This window comes from Salvelinus alpinus, chromosome 29 (assembly GCF_045679555.1).
Source record: "Salvelinus alpinus chromosome 29, SLU_Salpinus.1, whole genome shotgun sequence".
In the NCBI taxonomy this organism is placed as follows: Eukaryota; Metazoa; Chordata; class Actinopteri; order Salmoniformes; family Salmonidae; genus Salvelinus; species Salvelinus alpinus.
The window spans coordinates 21,059,690-21,078,649 of NC_092114.1; the positions used below are offsets into that span (position 1 = coordinate 21,059,690).

Consider the following 18,960-nt stretch of genomic DNA (forward strand, 5'->3'; position numbering starts at 1 on the left):
ACCCCTGCACCCCCAGAGAGAATCACCCCAGTAAAACCCCTGCACCCCCAGAGAGAATCACACCAGTAAAACCCCTGTACCCCCAGAGAGAATCACACCAGTAAAACCCCTGTACCCCCAGAGAGAATCACACCAGTAAAACCCCCTGTACCCCCAGAGAGAATCACACCAGTAAAACCCCTGTACCCCCAGAGAGAATAACACCAGTAAAACCCCTGTACCCCCAGAGAGAATCACACCAGTAAAACCCCTGTACCCCCAGAGAGAATCACACCATTAAAACCCCTGTACCCCCAGAGAGAATCACATCAGTAAAACCCCTGTACCCTCAGAGAGAATCACACCAGTAAAACCCCTGTACCCCCAGAGAGAATCACACCAGTAAAACCCTTGTACCTCCAGAGAGAATCACACCAGTAAAACCCCTGTACCCCCAGAGAGAATCACACCAGTAAAACCCCTGTACCCCCAGAGAGAATCACACCAGTAAAACCCCTGTACCCCCAGAGAGAATCACACCAGTAAAACCCCTGTACCCCCAGAGAGAATCACATCAGTAAAACCCCTGTACCTCCAGAGAGAATCACACCAGTAAAACCCCTGTACCCCCAGAGAGAATCACACCAGTAAAACCCCTGCACCCCCAGAGAGAATCACACCAGTAAAACCCATGTACCTCCAAGGAGAATCACACCAGTAAAACCCCTGTACCCCCAGAGAGAATCACACCATTAAAACCCCTGTACCCCCAGAGAGAATCACATCAGTAAAACCCCTGTACCCTCAGAGAGAATCACACCAGTAAAACCCCTGTACCTCCAGAGAGAATCACACCAATAAAACCCCTGTACCCCCAGAGAGAATCACACCAGTAAAACCCCTGTACCTCCAGAGAGAATCACACCAGTAAAACCCCTGTACCTCCAGAGAGAATCACACCAATAAAACCCCTGTACCCCCAGAGAGAATCACACCAGTAAAACCCCTGTACCCCCAGAGAGAATCACACCAGTAAAACCCCTGTACCCCCAGAGAGAATCACACCAGTAAAACCCCTGTACCCTCAGAGAGAATCACACCAGTAAAACCCCTGTACTCCCAGAGAGAATCACACCAGTAAAACCCCTGTACCCCCAGAGAGAATCACACCAGTAAAACCCCTGTACCCCCAGAGAGAATCACACCAGTAAAACCCCTGTAACCCCAGAGAGAATCACACCAGTAAATGGAGGGGTGGATGGAGGGGTGGGTTTTGAAGAAATGGAGGGTGGGGTTTGGTCGGATGGAGGGGTGGATTTTGGTGGGTTTTGGTGGGATGGAGGGTTGGGTTTGGTTCGGATGGAGGGGTGGGTTTTGGTGGGATGGAGGGTTGGGTTTGGTTCGGATGGAGGGGTGGGTTTTGGTGGGATGTAGGGTTGGGTTTGGTTCGGATGGAGGGGTGGGTTTTGGTGGAATGGAGGGGTGGAGGGGTGGATTGGTGTGTTTTGGTGGGATGGAGGGGTGAGTTTTGGTAGGATGGAGGGGTGGTTTTTGGTGGAATGGAGGGGTGGATTGGTGTGTTTTGGTGGGATGGAGGGGTGGTTTTGGTGGGATGGAGGGGTTGTTTTGGTGGGGTGGAGGGGTGGGTTTTGGTAGGATGGAGGGGTGGTTTTGTGGGATTGGGGGGTCGTTTTGGTGGGATGGAGGGGTGGTTTTGGTGGGATGGAAGGGTGGTTTTAGGGGTGGGAGGGGTGTGCAGTGATCTCTGTGGGTTGTGTAGGAGACCCAGGTGTGTTGTTGTCTGCAGTCACAGCAGCTGCTGCCAGCCACAGTGGGGATTTAGATGAACACTCTTAGAAAAAGGGGTTTCAAAAGGGTTCTTTGGCTATCCCCATAACAGAACCCTTTTTGGTTCCAGATAGAACTCTTTTGGGTTTCATGTAGAACCCTCTGTGGAAAGGGTTCTACATGGAACTCAAAAGGGTTCTACCGGGAACCAAAAAGGGTTCTTCAAAGGGTTCTCCTATGGGGACAGCCAAAGAACCCTTTTATGTTCTAGATATGACCTTTTTTTCAAAAAGTGCAGACACAGACACACACAGATGTGTACATAGGGGAAACTTCACCCTGTAGCCAGAGGAACACAGTGGCAGAGAGATGGTTAGTACCTGTTTCCTGGTGAGCTTCTGCGGTCATTCCCTTTGCTTCGTGTCAGTGGGTCCAGACCGCTCCTGGGGATCTTATCGTCCAGGCTGACAGAGGGGCTGGACACCACAGGAGACTGAGACCCTGCACACATCATCAGAAAGGTTCAAGAAAGAGATGCAAACCTCCAGCAACAAGTATTAACATCACTACATTGTGATCAAGGACGTGACTTTCTCTGAAGTCATCATTGAAGACAATGTATGTTCCGCATTCATATTCGTACGATGCTGCCCACATCATCATAACAGTTTTTGCTCTGTACTGGACCTATGGCATGTACCATTTTTGGGGGATTATATTAACACTGGACTAATGAGCAAAATACTAAAATATGAGTTACCTATCCCTTTATTGATGTGGGTAAAACTAAGTATAATGGTTTATGATGTGGTTCTACACTGACCGTTGTTGTCTGCTGCCTGCTGGTGGAGGGTGTGTCTGGGGGAGCCCTCACCACTGCCAGGGGCCCTGGAGGCTCTGGATTCATCGACAGTACTGGAGGCTGCACTCCGGATGGATGAACGAGTACTGCCAGGGCCCTCTGATGCCTAGAGAGAGGAGAGAGAGAGGAGAGAGAGGAGAGGAGAGGAGAGGAGAGGAGAGGAGAGGAGAGGAGAGGAGAGGAGAGGAGAGGAGAGAGAGAGAAAGAGAGAGAGAGAGAGAGAGAGAGAGAGAGAGAGAGAGAGAGAGAGAGAAGGGGAGGCAGAGAGAGGAAAGGAGGAGGGACAAAGTAAGAGGGAGAGGAGGGAGGGAGGGATCAATAAAGAAGGAGAAAGATAGAAGGAGAGATAGAAAGAGAGACAGAAAGATGAACACAGAGAAAGAGAGATTTACTTTTAAAATGCTATCAAAAATCTGAGGTCTATACTGAAGACTGTCTGTCTGGTAGCTGGTCTTCAGTATAGTGGCTGGTGACTGTCTGTCTTCAGTATAGTGGCTGGTGACTGTCTGTCCTCTGTACAATTGTGGCCAAAGGTTTTGAGAATGACACAAATATAAATTTTCACAACGTCTGCTGCCTCAGTTTGTATGATGGCAATTTGCATATACTCCAGAATGTTATTAACAGTGATCAGATGAATTGCAATTAATTGCAAAGTCCCTCTTTGCCATGCAAATGAACTGAATCCCATAAAAACATTTCCACTGCATTTCAACCCTGCCACAAAAGGACCAGCTTGTCAGTGATTCTCTCGTTAACACAGGTGTGAGTGTTGACGAGGACAAGGCTGGAGATCACTCTGTCATGCTGATTGAGTTCGAATAACAGACTGGAAGCTTCAAAAGGAGGGTGGTGCTTGGAATCATTGTTCCAAGGAAACACGTGCCGTCATCATTGCTTTGCACAAAAAGGGCTTCACAGGCAAGGATATTGCTGCCAGTAAGATTGCACCTAAATCAACCATTTATCGGATCATCAAGAACTTCAAGGAGAGCGGTTCAATTGTTGTGAAGAAGGCTTCAGGGCGCCCAAGAAAGTCCAGCAAGCGCCAGGACCGTCTCCTAAAGTTGATTCAGCTGCGGGAATGGCAGCAGGCAGGTGTGAGTGCATCAGCAGGCAGGTGTGAGTGCATCCGCACGCACAGTGAGGCAAAGACTTTTGGAGGATGGCCTGGTGTCAAGAAGGGCAGCAAAGAAGCCACTTCTCTCCAGGAAAAACATCAGGGACAGACTGATATTCTGCAAAAGGTACAGGGATTGGACTGCTGAGGACTGGGGTAAAGTCATTTTCTCTGATGAATCCCCTTTCTGATTGTTTGGGGCATCCGGAAAAAAGCTTGTCTGGAGAAGACAAGGTGAGCGCTACCATCAGTCCTGTGTCATGCCAACAGTAAAGCATCCTGAGACCATTCATGTGTGGGGTTGCTTCTCAGCCAAGGGAGTGGGCTCACTCACAAAGAACACAGCCATGAATAAAGAATGGTACCAACAAATCCTCCGAGAGCAACTTCTCCCAACCATCCATGCTGGAAAGGGCATTGTTCATCACCAAACTGTTCGTTTGGTGATGAACAATGCCCTTTCCAGCATGATGGAGCACCTTGCCATAAGGCAAAAGTGATAACTAAGTGGCTCGGGGAACAAAACATCGATATTTGGGTCCATGGCCAGGAAACTCCCCAGACCTTAATCCCATTGAGAACTTGTGGCCAATCCTCAAGAGGCGGGTGGACAACCAAAAACACACAAATTCTAACAAACTCCAAGCATTGATTATGCAAGAATGGGCTGCCTTCAGTCAGGATGTGGCTCAGAAGTTCATTGACAGCATGGCAGGGCGGATTGCAGAGGTCTTGAAAAAGAAGGGTCAACACTGCAAATATTGACTCTTTGCATCAACTTCATGTAATTGTCAATAAAAGCCTTTGACACTTATGAAATGCTTGTAATTACAGTATTTGATAGTAACATCTGACAAAAATATCTAAAGACACTGAGGCAGCAGACTTTGTGAAAATAAATATTTGTGTAATTCTCAAAACTTTTGGCCACGACTGTATAGTGGCTGGTGATATCTGTCTTCTGTATAGTGGCTGGTGACTGTCTGTCCTCTGTATAGTGGCTGGTGACTGTCTGTCTTCAGTATAGTGGCTGGTGACTGTCTGTCTTCAGTATAGTGGCTGGTGACTGTCTGTCTTCAGTATAGTGGCTGGTGACTGTCTGTCCTCTGTATAGTGGCTGGTGACTGTCTGTCCTCTGTATAGTGGCTGGAGACTGTCTGTCCTCTGTATAGTGGCTGGAGACTGTCTGTCTTCAGTATAGTGGCTGGAGACTGTCTGTCCTCTGTATAGTGGCTGGAGACTGTCTGTCCTCTGTATAGTGGCTGGAGACTGTCTGTCCTCTGTATAGTGGCTGGAGACTGTCTGTCTTCAGTATAGTGGCTGGAGACTGTCTGTCCTCTGTATAGTGGCTGGAGACTGTCTGTCCTCTGTATAGTGGCTGGAGACTGTCTGTCCTCTGTATAGTGGCTGGTGACTGTCTGTCTTCAGTATAGTGGCTGGAGACTGTCTGTCCTCTGTATAGTGGCTGGTGACTGTCTGTCCTCTGTATAGTGGCTGGTGACTGTCTGTCTTCAGTATAGTCGCTGGTGACTGTCTGTCTTCAGTATAGTGTCTGGTGACTGTCTGTCCTCAGTATAGTGGCTGGTGACTGTCTGTCTTCAGTATAGTGGCTGGTGACTGTCTGTCCTCTGTATAGTGGCTGGAGACTGTCTGTCCTCTGTATAGTGGCTGGAGACTGTCTGTCCTCTGTATAGTGGCTGGTGACTGTCTGTCTTCAGTATAGTGGCTGGAGACTGTCTGTCCTCTGTATAGTGGCTGGTGACTGTCTGTCCTCTGTATAGTGGCTGGTGACTGTCTGTCTTCAGTATAGTCGCTGGTGACTGTCTGTCTTCAGTATAGTGTCTGGTGACTGTCTGTCCTCAGTATAGTGGCTGGTGACTGTCTGTCTTCAGTATAGTGGCTGGTGACTGTCTGTCCTCTGTATAGTCGCTGGTGACTGTCTGTCCTCTGTATAGTGGCTGGTGACTGTCTGTCTTCAGTATAGTCGCTGGTGACTGTCTGTCTTCAGTATAGTGTCTGGTGACTGTCTGTCCTCAGTATAGTGGCTGGTGACTGTCTGTCTTCAGTATAGTGGCTGGTGACTGTCTGTCTTCAGTATAGTGTCTGGTGACTGTCTGTCCTCTGTATAGTCGCTGGTGACTGTCTGTCTTCCTGCTTTTCTAAGACTATATACTGTAGTCGGAGTCGGAGTCCCAAATGGCACCCTATTTCCTATATAGTGCAGAGTCCTATGGGCCTCAATAGGGTGGCATTTGGGGCGAAGCCCTGCTCAATTTTATTGCTGAGTAAGGGAAAAAGCTTATACCTGGGAAAGAGTGTTTTCCAAAAGAGACTTTACCAGCAATTAACTCAGTAAGGAAGGAGAATAGGTTTTGACACTACTCAGGATTAAACAGACTCGTAGCCAGAAATTAATATATTACATAAAGGCTTTTATAAACTGGGTGATTCGAACCCTGAATGCTGATTGGCTGACAGCCGTGGTATATCAGACCGACAAAACATGTATTTTTACTGCTCTAATTACGTTGGTAACCAGTTTATAATAGCAATAAAGCTCTGGGGTTTGTGGTATATGGCTAATATACCATGGCTAACAGCTGTATCCAGGCACTTCACAGAACAGCCCTTAGCCGTAGTATATTGGCCATATACCACACCTCCTTCTGCCTTATTGCTTAATTATATAAGGGCAGAGGACAGACAGGGCTAACCACACACACTCAGTGTGATTAACTTCAATAAAACATATAAGTATGAAAACAGTTCAATTCATTTTCAACGAGTAATGTTGATTCAATCACTGGTAGTGATTATAGCAGACTGATGATATCAGTTTCCTAATGTTGTATGTATAATGTTGTATGTATTAAAATGATGTGAGTCAACAGAACTGGTGCTGTGTGTGCGTGTGTGTGTGTGTCCATTCTAACCTCTCCCTCTGTAGAGCTGATGCTGTCCTGTGGTAGTCCTCTGGAGAGTCTCTGTCTGCTTCCAGCGTGGGGAACCACCTCACTCAGCTCTGGAACAACACACAACACAACACTGATCCCAGATCTGTTTGTGCTATCCTTTTTGGCATGACAAGGAGTTGAAATTACAGTACAAACAGATCTGGGACCAGGCTAACAAAGGTCCTCTTGCTATAGAATTACATGAACATACTGTATAGATGAAAAGAATCTGTGATAAAAGAGAGGCTGTTGGTCATTAGGTACCATACATGTGTAGATCTATTGCAGGCCCTTACCCCCAATCAATCTCCTTAGACTAGCGTCCTGTCTAGGGGATGTCCTTGTACATCAAGCTGCCTCACGCTACAGAAACAGAAACAGGAGATAGGCTCCTGCTCCTATGAGCCGTTCTGCGTCCCACAAGCCAAGACTACTTACTCCACTATGGATAGATTTACAGGACTGTATGAACGGTAGGTAAATACACACACAAACATCCAAATCAAATCACACCCCACTATTCGCAGAACAGGCCTAATCACAGAAGGGTCCCTCCCTCCATCCCTCTTTCTCTCCCTCCTCCCTTTCCTTCCTTCCCTCCCACCTCTCCCTCTCTCTCTCCTCCATCCCTCTCTCTATCCCTCCCTCCGCCTCTCTCCCCCTGCCTCCGCCTCGCTCTACCTCCCTCTCCCTCTCTCTCTCCTCCATCACTCTCTCCCCCTGCCTCCGCCTCTCTCCCCCTGCCTCCGCCTCGCTCTACCTCCCTCTCTCTCGCTCCCTGATATTGCTTAATCAACTGCCTCATTCAGTCTCTCCAGATCTGGATCAGTATTCGGAGACTGCCCACTGTCCCCTCATCAGGTCTATTATGGCTCCCGGAGATGGCAGATCAAGGGTCACTGCATCCATTATAATGGACTGGAAGAAGCCAGAGGAGCCCAGAAAAAAAAGGCCAGTGATAGTATGAATCCCAAATGGAATCCTATTTCCTACATAGTGCACTAAATAGGAAGTAGGGTGTTATTTAGGACACACACCATGTGTTTACGTCTGAAGGACAGATTTAGTTTGCAATGGTTTACTGTTTGTTTGTTTACTGAAGTGGCATTGGAGTACGAGGTCAAAGTTCAAAGTGCATTCAGAGATAATGCACGGTGGGTGAAAAAAGAATAAGAGGGATTTGCAAAAGAGGAGCATCATGCAAAACAAGTTTTAATGCAAGACACATCTCAAGCCTTTGGGTACTGTTAGTCTTAGAGCTAGTGATGACAGTATGCATTAATACAAGACACATCTCAAGCCTTTGGGTACTGTTAGTCTTAGAGCTAGTGATGACAGTATGCATTAATACAAGACACATCTCAAGCCTTTGGGTACTGTTAGTCTTAGAGCTAGTGATGACAGTATGCATTAATACAAGCCGCTTCCCAAATGACACCCTATTCCCGAATCCCTACATAGTGCACTACTTTTGACCAGAGCCAATCGGATGCCATTTGGAGTGAGACACAGTCCTTGTTTGCCCCTCCATGTCCCTAATAAGGCAATAACTGTAGAGTTTGAGGGCACAGGAAATAGGAAAGGAGCTGATAGGACAGATATAGTGCACTACTTTTGACCAGGGCCCATAGGGAAGAGAAGTGAGAAGTGGGGGATGAGAGGGTGGCAGGTAGCCGAGCGGTTTAGAGCATTGGGCCAGTAACTGAAAGGTTGCTGGTTTGAATCCCCAAGCCGACTAGGTGACAAGTCTGTCAATGTGCCCTTGAGCAAGGTACCCTAATTGCTCCTGTAAGTTGCTCTGGATAAGAACGTCTGCTAAATGACAAAAAATGTAAAATTAGAATGGATGGAAGATTCAGGGTCAATCATCTGAACATAACCAGTAATGTGTATTTTATTTCCACATTGTGGGTATTACTGCCTAGGCAGGGAGCTATACTAGAATATGACCACTGTATTTCTGGATCTCTCCATCTCCCTGAGACTCACCTCTGGCAGGGCCGGCCATCCCAGGACTCTGCTGTTGGGCGCTGTTGTTGTTGTTGTTCATCTGGATGCCATTTTGTTTCATCAGTTGCATCAGCTCAGACTCCAGGGCTGCAATCTGCGAAGAAACCGTTTCAAATGAGTTTCAGGGTTAGCGACCCATGCAGTGTGGCTGTACAGTGGCTCCCTCCACTGGCAACATCATGTACCAGCAGGGGAAATGTCTAATCAAGGCAGTGTACTAATGTTGAACTGGGGTAATTACATAAGGGATTTATCTTGTACTTAGACAACTTTGCACTGTACACAGTCAGCATTGTAAGCGTATACATGTACATCAAAGCCATATACTGTGGCAAGTATGTACTGAATGCTCACCTAAAAAGGAATGGGTGTAATCAGCAGCATTGAGAAAAAGGGAGAGGGAATATACAGAGAAAACATAGTTACCCTGACTTGCAGTCCCTGGATCTCCTCCAGGTGGGCCTTCTCTGTATCCTCCAGCCTCTTCCTCTCTGCATCCTCCTTCTGGACAAACTCCACCTCTCTGGAAGAAACAGAGGAGATGGGGGTTAGAAGGGTATGTTGGTGGCCCTCTGACAGGGGTGAGGTTAGAAGGGTATGTTTGTGGCCCTCTGACAGGGGTGAGGTTAGAAGGGTATGTTGGTGGCCCTCTGACAGGGGTGAGGTTAGAAGGGTATGTTGGTGGCCCTCTGACAGGGGTGAGGACAGGGACAGAGTGTTAGGTGGTTGGATGGTTGGGGACAGCTCCTCTCAGAGGGGTGTGGACAGGGACAGAGTGTTAGGTGGTTGGGAACAGCTCCTCTCAAAGGGGTGTGGACAGGGACAGAGTGTTAGGTAGTTGGATGGTTGGGAACAGCTCCTCTCAGAGGGGTGTGGACAGGGACAGAGTGTTAGGTAGTTGGATGGTTGGGAACAGCTCCTCTCAGAGGGGTGTGGACAGGGACAGAGTGTTAGGTAGTTGGATGGTTGGGGACAGCTCCTCTCAGAGGGGTGTGGACAGGGACAGAGTGTTAGGTAGTTGGATGGTTGGGAACAGCTCCTCTCAGAGGGGTGTGGACAGGGACAGAGTGTTAGGTAGTTGGATGGTTGGGGACAGCTCCTCTCAGAGGGGTGTGGACAGGGACAGAGTGTTAGGTAGTTGGATGGTTGGGGACAGCTCCTCTCAGAGGGGTGTGGACAGGGACAGAGTGTTAGGTAGTTGGATGGTTGGGGACAGCTCCTCTCAGAGGGGTGTGGACAGGGACAGAGTGTTAGGTAGTTGGATGGTTGGGGACAGCTCCTCTCAGAGGGGTGTGGACAGGGACAGAGTGTTAGGTAGTTGGATGGTTGGGAACAGCTCCTCTCAGAGGGGTGAGGACAAGGACAGAGTGTTAGGTAGTTGGATGGTTGGGGACAGCTCCTCTCAGAGGGGTGTGGACAGGGACAGAGTGTTAGGTAGTTGGATGGTTGGGAACAGCTCCTCTCAGAGGGGTGTGGACAGGGACAGAGTGTTAGGTAGTTGGATGGTTGGGAACAGCTCCTCTCAGAGGGGTGTGGACAGGGACAGAGTGTTAGGTAGTTGGATGGTTGGGAACAGCTCCTCTCAGAGGGGTGTGGACAGGGACAGAGTGTTAGGTAGTTGGATGGTTGGGAACAGCTCCTCTCAGAGGGGTGTGGACAGGGACAGAGTGTTAGGTAGTTGGATGGTTGGGGACAGCTCCTCTCAGAGGGGTGTGGACAGGGACAGAGTGTTAGGTAGTTGGATGGTTGGGAACAGCTCCTCTCAGAGGGGTGTGGACAGGGACAGAGTGTTAGGTAGTTGGATGGTTGGGAACAGCTCCTCTCAGAGGGGTGTGGACAGGGACAGAGTGTTAGGTAGTTGGATGGTTGGGGACAGCTCCTCTCAGAGGGGTGTGGACAGGGACAGAGTGTTAGGTAGTTGGATGGTTGGGAACAGCTCCTCTCAGAGGGGTGTGGACAGGGACAGAGTGTTAGGTAGTTGGATGGTTGGGAACAGCTCCTCTCAGAGGGGTGATGGACAAGGGACAGAGTGTTAGGTAGTTGGATGGTTGGGGACAGCTCCTCTCAGAGGGGTGTGGACAGGGACAGAGTGTTAGGTAGTTGGATGGTTGGGAACAGCTCCTCTCAGAGGGGTGTGGACAGGGACAGAGTGTTAGGTAGTTGGATGGTTGGGAACAGCTCCTCTCAGAGGGGTGTGGACAGGGACAGAGTGTTAGGTAGTTGGATGGTTGGGAACAGCTCCTCTCAGAGGGGTGTGGACAGGGACAGAGTGTTAGGTAGTTGGATGGTTGGGGACAGCTCCTCTCAGAGGGGTGTGGACAGGGACAGAGTGTTAGGTAGTTGGATGGTTGGGAACAGCTCCTCTCAGAGGGGTGTGGACAGGGACAGAGTGTTAGGTAGTTGGATGGTTGGGGACAGCTCCTCTCAGAGGGGTGTGGACAGGGACAGAGTGTTAGGTAGTTGGATGGTTGGGGACAGCTCCTCTCAGAGGGGTGTGGACAGGGACAGAGTGTTAGGTAGTTGGATGGTTGGGGACAGCTCCTCTCAGAGGGGTGAGGACAAGGACAGAGTGTTAGGTAGTTGGATGGTTGGGGACAGCTCCTCTCAGAGGGGTGAGGACAGGGACAGAGTGTTAGGTAGTTGGATGGTTGGGAACAGCTCCTCTCAGAGGGGTGAGGACAAGGACAGAGTGTTAGGTAGTTGGATGGTTGGGGACAGCTCCTCTCAGAGGGGTGTGGACAGGGACAGAGTGTTAGGTAGTTGGATGGTTGGGAACAGCTCCTCTCAGAGGGGTGAGGACAGGGACAGAGTGTTAGGTAGTTGGATGGTTGGGAACAGCTCCTCTCAGAGGGGTGTGGACAGGGACAGAGTGTTAGGTAGTTGGATGGTTGGGAACAGCTCCTCTCAGAGGGGTGTGGACAGGGACAGAGTGTTAGGTAGTTGGATGGTTGGGAACAGCTCCTCTCAGAGGGGTGAGGACAGGGACAGAGTGTTAGGTAGTTGGATGGTTGGGAACAGCTCCTCTCAGAGGGGTGTGGACAGGGACAGAGTGTTAGGTAGTTGGATGGTTGGGAACAGCTCCTCTCAGAGGGGTGAGGACAGGGACAGAGTGTTAGGTAGTTGGATGGTTGGGGACAGCTCCTCTCAGAGGGGTGTGGACAGGGACAGAGTGTTAGGTAGTTGGATGGTTGGGAACAGCTCCTCTCAGAGGGGTGTGGACAGGGACAGAGTGTTAGGTAGTTGGATGGTTGGGAACAGCTCCTCTCAGAGGGGTGAGGACAAGGACAGAGTGTTAGGTAGTTGGATGGTTGGGAACAGCTCCTCTCAGAGGGGTGAGGACAAGGACAGAGTGTTAGGTAGTTGGATGGTTGGGAACAGCTCCTCTCAGAGGGGTGTGGACAGGGACAGAGTGTTAGGTAGTTGGATGGTTGGGAACAGCTCCTCTCAGAGGGGTGTGGACAGGGACAGAGTGTTAGGTAGTTGGATGGTTGGGAACAGCTCCTCTCAGAGGGGTGTGGACAGGGACAGAGTGTTAGGTAGTTGGATGGTTGGGAACAGCTCCTCTCAGAGGGGTGAGGACAGGGACAGAGTGTTAGGTAGTTGGATGGTTGGGAACAGCTCCTCTCAGAGGGGTGAGGACAGGGACAGAGTGTTAGGTAGTTGGATGGTTGGGAACAGCTCCTCTCAGAGGGGTGAGGACAGGGACAGAGTGTTAGGTAGTTGGATGGTTGGGAACAGCTCCTCTCAGAGGGGTGAGGACAGGGACAGAGTGTTAGGTAGTTGGATGGTTGGGAACAGCTCCTCTCAGAGGGGTGTGGACAGGGACAGAGTGTTAGGTAGTTGGATGGTTGGGAACAGCTCCTCTCAGAGGGGTGTGGACAGGGACAGAGTGTTAGGTAGTTGGATGGTTGGGAACAGCTCCTCTCAGAGGGGTGTGGACAGGGACAGAGTGTTAGGTAGTTGGATGGTTGGGGACAGCTCCTCTCAGAGGGGTGTGGACAGGGACAGAGTGTTAGGTAGTTGGATGGTTGGGAACAGCTCCTCTCAGAGGGGTGTGGACAGGGACAGAGTGTTAGGTAGTTGGATGGTTGGGGACAGCTCCTCTCAGAGGGGTGTGGACAGGGACAGAGTGTTAGGTAGTTGGATGGTTGGGAACAGCTCCTCTCAGAGGGGTGAGGACAGGGACAGAGTGTTAGGTAGTTGGATGGTTGGGAACAGCTCCTCTCAGAGGGGTGTGGACAGGGACAGAGTGTTAGGTAGTTGGATGGTTGGGAACAGCTCCTCTCAGAGGGGTGTGGACAGGGACAGAGTGTTAGGTAGTTGGATGGTTGGGAACAGCTCCTCTCAGAGGGGTGTGGACAGGGACAGAGTGTTAGGTAGTTGGATGGTTGGGGACAGCTCCTCTCAGAGGGGTGTGGACAGGGACAGAGTGTTAGGTAGTTGGATGGTTGGGAACAGCTCCTCTCAGAGGGGTGTGGACAGGGACAGAGTGTTAGGTAGTTGGATGGTTGGGAACAGCTCCTCTCAGAGGGGTGTGGACAGGGACAGAGTGTTAGGTAGTTGGATGGTTGGGGACAGCTCCTCTCAGAGGGGTGTGGACAGGGACAGAGTGTTAGGTAGTTGGATGGTTGGGAACAGCTCCTCTCAGAGGGGTGTGGACAGGGACAGAGTGTTAGGTAGTTGGATGGTTGGGAACAGCTCCTCTCAGAGGGGTGTGGACAGGGACAGAGTGTTAGGTAGTTGGATGGTTGGGAACAGCTCCTCTCAGAGGGGTGTGGACAGGGACAGAGTGTTAGGTAGTTGGATGGTTGGGAACAGCTCCTCTCAGAGGGGTGTGGACAGGGACAGAGTGTTAGGTGGTTGGATGGTTGGGAACAGCTCCTCTCAGAGGGGTGTGGACAGGGACAGAGTGTTAGGTAGTTGGATGGTTGGGAACAGCTCCTCTCAGAGGGGTGTGGACAGGGACAGAGTGTTAGGTGGTTGGATGGTTGGGAACAGCTCCTCTCAGAGGGGTGTGGACAGGGACAGAGTGTTAGGTAGTTGGATGGTTGGGAACAGCTCCTCTCAGAGGGGTGTGGACAGGGACAGAGTGTTAGGTAGTTGGATGGTTGGGGACAGCTCCTCTCAGAGGGGTGTGGACAGGGACAGAGTGTTAGGTAGTTGGATGGTTGGGAACAGCTCCTCTCAGAGGGGTGTGGACAGGGACAGAGTGTTAGGTAGTTGGATGGTTGGGAACAGCTCCTCTCAGAGGGGTGTGGACAGGGACAGAGTGTTAGGTAGTTGGATGGTTGGGGACAGCTCCTCTCAGAGGGGTGTGGACAGGGACAGAGTGTTAGGTAGTTGGATGGTTGGGAACAGCTCCTCTCAGAGGGGTGTGGACAGGGACAGAGTGTTAGGTAGTTGGATGGTTGGGAACAGCTCCTCTCAGAGGGGTGAGGACAGGGACAGAGTGTTAGGTAGTTGGATGGTTGGGAACAGCTCCTCTCAGAGGGGTGTGGACAGGGACAGAGTGTTAGGTAGTTGGATGGTTGGGAACAGCTCCTCTCAGAGGGGTGTGGACAGGGACAGAGTGTTAGGTGGTTGGATGGTTGGGAACAGCTCCTCTCAGAGGGGTGTGGACAGGGACAGAGTGTTAGGTAGTTGGATGGTTGGGAACAGCTCCTCTCAGAGGGGTGTGGACAGGGACAGAGTGTTAGGTGGTTGGATGGTTGGGAACAGCTCCTCTCAGAGGGGTGTGGACAGGGACAGAGTGTTAGGTAGTTGGATGGTTGGGAACAGCTCCTCTCAGAGGGGTGTGGACAGGGACAGAGTGTTAGGTAGTTGGATGGTTGGGGACAGCTCCTCTCAGAGGGGTGTGGACAGGGACAGAGTGTTAGGTAGTTGGATGGTTGGGAACAGCTCCTCTCAGAGGGGTGTGGACAGGGACAGAGTGTTAGGTAGTTGGATGGTTGGGAACAGCTCCTCTCAGAGGGGTGTGGACAGGGACAGAGTGTTAGGTAGTTGGATGGTTGGGAACAGCTCCTCTCAGAGGGGTGTGGACAGGGACAGAGTGTTAGGTAGTTGGATGGTTGGGGACAGCTCCTCTCAGAGGGGTGTGGACAGGGACAGAGTGTTAGGTAGTTGGATGGTTGGGAACAGCTCCTCTCAGAGGGGTGTGGACAGGGACAGAGTGTTAGGTAGTTGGATGGTTGGGAACAGCTCCTCTCAGAGGGGTGAGGACAGGGACAGAGTGTTAGGTAGTTGGATGGTTGGGGACAGCTCCTCTCAGAGGGGTGTGGACAGGGACAGAGTGTTAGGTAGTTGGATGGTTGGGGACAGCTCCTCTCAGAGGGGTGAGGACAGGGACAGAGTGTTAGGTAGTTGGATGGTTGGGAACAGCTCCTCTCAGAGGGGTGAGGACAGGGACAGAGTGTTAGGTAGTTGGATGGTTGGGAACAGCTCCTCTCAGAGGGGTGAGGACAGGGACAGAGTGTTAGGTAGTTGGATGGTTGGGAACAGCTCCTCTCAGAGGGGTGAGGACAGGGACAGAGTGTTAGGTAGTTGGATGGTTGGGGACAGCTCCTCTCAGAGGGGTGTGGACAGGGACAGAGTGTTAGGTAGTTGGATGGTTGGGAACAGCTCCTCTCAGAGGGGTGAGGACAGGGATGTGAAGGGATGGGTAGAGCTCATCTCTGTGTTGTCTCCTTTAACAAGAGTGTACAGGGGTAAGGGAAAGGGTGCAGTGTGTGTGTGTGTGTGTGTGTGTGTGTGTGTGTGTGTGTGTGTGTGTGTGTGTGTGTGTGTGTGTGTGTGTGTGTGTGTGTGTGTGTGTGTGTGTGTGAGAGAGAGAGAGAGAGAGATGGTAAAGGAGAATATTCCAGGGAGAATAGGAGCTCAGTGAACTTAAGTCAGAGTGACAGTCAGACACAGTCCTGCCTTTCTCTTCAGCAGGGCTGAAGGACGCAAGGCTCCCTCGCACACACACAGACGACCATAACAAACCCAATACGGACATGTCGCATCAAGGGCAAGGGCAATTAAAGGCATTCAGAGCGGAGAGGGGCAAAGCGGTTCTGATGAGAATGACCATAGAGATCAACTCACTGCTGAGAAAGCGGCTGCGGTGTGGAGGAGAGCTGCACAGGAAGGAAGTCAACACAGCTCTCTCTCTCTAAAGCAATCCTTCAACTGAGTGCCACTTGGTTAAAATGTCCTCCAGGGGGATTGGAGGGACGCCATGTGCGACTGACGTGTTTTCCGTTTGCTCCCGTGGTATTTTTAAAGTTTATGTGAAGTTTGCAGCAGAACCGTATTTATTTTCATATATTATTTTGGTGATCCCTTCCCGTAAAAACCAAGACTACTTTACTTCCAAATGTCAGCATGTCGACGAAACATAAGGCTAAAAGCATGACTTTGAGAAAACCCGGCCTACAAGACACACTCTCATCACCGCCCTCTCCTGAGCCTGACGGCCCGGGGACTGACACTTTACCCGGGGGGGCGGCTTGGCCTGGCGGCGCTGAAATGAACATTCTCGAGGCCATCAAACTACTACGCTCTGAGATAGTTGAAATGAAAACGGAGGTGGTTAATACGATTGAGGCCCGAATAAAGGAGGTTTCTGATACTTTAAAAGCAGATCTAACCATCCTGCGGAACGAGACGGTGCCAGCAATCACATCACTCAAAACAACAATGGCGTCGCACACTACAACGATTGCAGCACTGGAGACCTCCGCTACAAATGTCTCCGACTTAACTACATCCCTGGAGGCTGACGTGAAACGCCTCGCTGCGGATTTGAAAAAGGTGAAGGAGAGCTGTGTAAGTTTAGAGGGATTCTCTCGCCGCAATAACCTGAGACTTGTATCAGTCCCAGAGTCAGCGGAAATGCCTCGCGCCACGGATTTCGTTTCTGGGCTGCTGAAGGATGTTCTTGCCTTAGATGAAAAGCCCCTGATTGATCGTGCCCACCGGTCGCTGCGCCCAAAGCCCCGGGATGGGGAGAGGCCCCGTGACATAATTCTTCGAGTGCACTTTTTCCATGAGAAGATGGAGATTCTCCGACGAGCCCGCAATACCACTCTGAGCTTTCAAGGACAGAGCTTCTCCATCTACCAGGACTACTCCCCCACTGTTTCCAGGCAGCGCGCAGCTTTCGGGCAGGCCAAGCGACTACTTCGGGACCATCCAGGTGTGAAGTACGGACTGCGATTCCCGGCCCGTTTATGGCTATCTCATGATGGTAAAGACTACACATTTGAATCTCCGGATGAGGCTCTCTCTCACATTCAACGTCACATCAAGAAGTCTTGAACTTGCTCATAGTTCAGCAACTGTTGCTTGCGAACTGTGGATAGTAAGTAACCCACCTGTGGTACAATTATGTTTAGCTACAACATGCTAATTTTGTATAGTTGGGGAGTTGGCGAACCCATTCAGGCTTATTTGATGTGATTAAATGTTTTGATCATCTAGTGTGCTTGCCTTACAAGCATTCAGTCATTTTAATTTCATTGTATTGAGGTTTTACTTTACTCCTGTGTTTCTAGGCTGTCTTGCTCACCTATTCAGTTTGTTTACATAGTGTCTCAGTGACTCAAAATATTCTTGGCTATTTGTTTACTGCATCCGTTTGCATTGACCCAGTAAACAGTAAATGCTTCCCGAGGCGACACGTTTTTTGGGGTCCTCACTTAAATTTTAAAAGTTCTGAGCGTCATTTATGCCCAGCAAGCGTTCAACGTTGCGCACACGTAGTTTTTTGGTATTGGTTGTAAGCTGTCTCAGCATTCAACTAGACAACTATTATAATAATAATCATTATTATTATTTTTGATTGTCTTACTACGATTTCCTTACTTCAAATTAGGTCTTCGGCTGAGAGCCTTTATACATTTTATTTATTTTATTTATTTTCTCTCTCAAATGCCTGTTATAAGACTGGGAATATAATTATATACATCTACAAGTGGTGCTTTTGTAATTTCGTTTGCACAAGGGATTCACTTTTATTTATTTTTATTTAAAAAATGATTCTCTTTTTTTTTGCTGTTTGATCCACTAACAAAACGCGACTTTAAAGAGCGGGACTGTGGGTTTAGGTTTAAGACCGCACTCTCACAGACATACTGTGCGAAGAGAACATGTTCTATTTAGGCTTGTACCTCGTTTGGGGAGGTATTGTCTGGGATGGGGGGAGGGGGGGGGGGAGGGGTTGAATTGTTCAGTTCTAATGTTGTCATTCTGTCTTTTTCGTTTTTTTTTCTGTACTTTTTCCAAACATCTACCACCGTACATTATTACTCTGAGACAAGTTATTCTGGGGTTTTTGGGCGCTCATTGCTTTTCCATTCTATGCTCTAATGACAGGGTTGTATAACGGGAATGCCCAGAGGGGCCGAAACAATGCGATCAAGTACATTTCGTGGAACATCAAAGGGGTTAATAACCCAGTGAAGCGTAAGAGGGTGTTGACACACTTAAAGGGTTTGAATGCAAATATTGCATTTCTACAAGAGACTCACTTGAGGACTGGTGAGCACTTTAGGATGCGTAGGGACTGGGTTGGTCAAGTGTTCCACTCTAACTTTCATAGTAAATCAAGAGGGGCTGCCATTTTGGTTGATAAAGCTACTCCCTTTGTAGCTTCTGAGGTTATCGCTGATCCTAAGGGACGATACATCATAGTAACCGGTAAGCTGTTTTCTACCCCTCTTGTGTTGGCTAGTGTTTATGCTCCCAATTGGGATGACACAAGTTTCATTTCTTCCTTTTTGTCTGCTATACCCAATTTACATTCTCATTTGTTGATTTTAGGGGGGGATTTCAACTGCAAAATGTCCCCAGTTCTTGACAAGTCCTCACGAACAACTACAGGCCCATCTAAATGTGCCCTACTTATTCAAGCCTTTCTTCAGAAATATGCCATGTTTGAGGCCTGGCGTTTCCTACATCCTACAGATAGACAGTATTCCTTTTATTCTCATGTCCATCAAACATACTCCCGGATTGATTACTTCTTTTTGGACAAAAAACTTCTGCCTAACCTTCGGCAGTGTACTTACAAGAGTATTGTTATTTCTGACCATTCACCATTAGTGCTTGAACTAGAGTTTCCCCAGCGACCTCCTATGTGTTATCAATGGCGTCTCAACCCCATTTTACTCTCAGATAAGGAGTTTGTCAATTTCATTTCTTCTGAAATCACCTTATTCCTAGAAACTAATTCAACACCAGGTATGTCCTCCTCTACCATATGGGAG

General features: G+C 49.5%; 1 protein-coding gene across 3 annotated transcripts in view; it reads right to left on the minus strand.

Annotated features, from left to right (window-relative positions):
- LOC139559291 (neurabin-1-like) overlaps window positions 1-18,960 on the minus strand; it is a 119,028-nt gene that overhangs the window by 12,596 nt on the left and 87,472 nt on the right. For all 3 annotated transcript variants that reach the window (XM_071375156.1, XM_071375157.1, XM_071375154.1), the window contains exons 10-14: window positions 9,140-9,236; window positions 8,693-8,807; window positions 6,683-6,771; window positions 2,591-2,735; window positions 2,148-2,268 (exon numbers count right to left, since the gene is read on the minus strand). In XM_071375156.1, coding sequence (XP_071231257.1) covers window positions 2,148-2,268; window positions 2,591-2,735; window positions 6,683-6,771; window positions 8,693-8,807; window positions 9,140-9,236 — 567 coding nt within the window. The remainder of the gene's footprint in view (window positions 1-2,147; window positions 2,269-2,590; window positions 2,736-6,682; window positions 6,772-8,692; window positions 8,808-9,139; window positions 9,237-18,960) is intronic.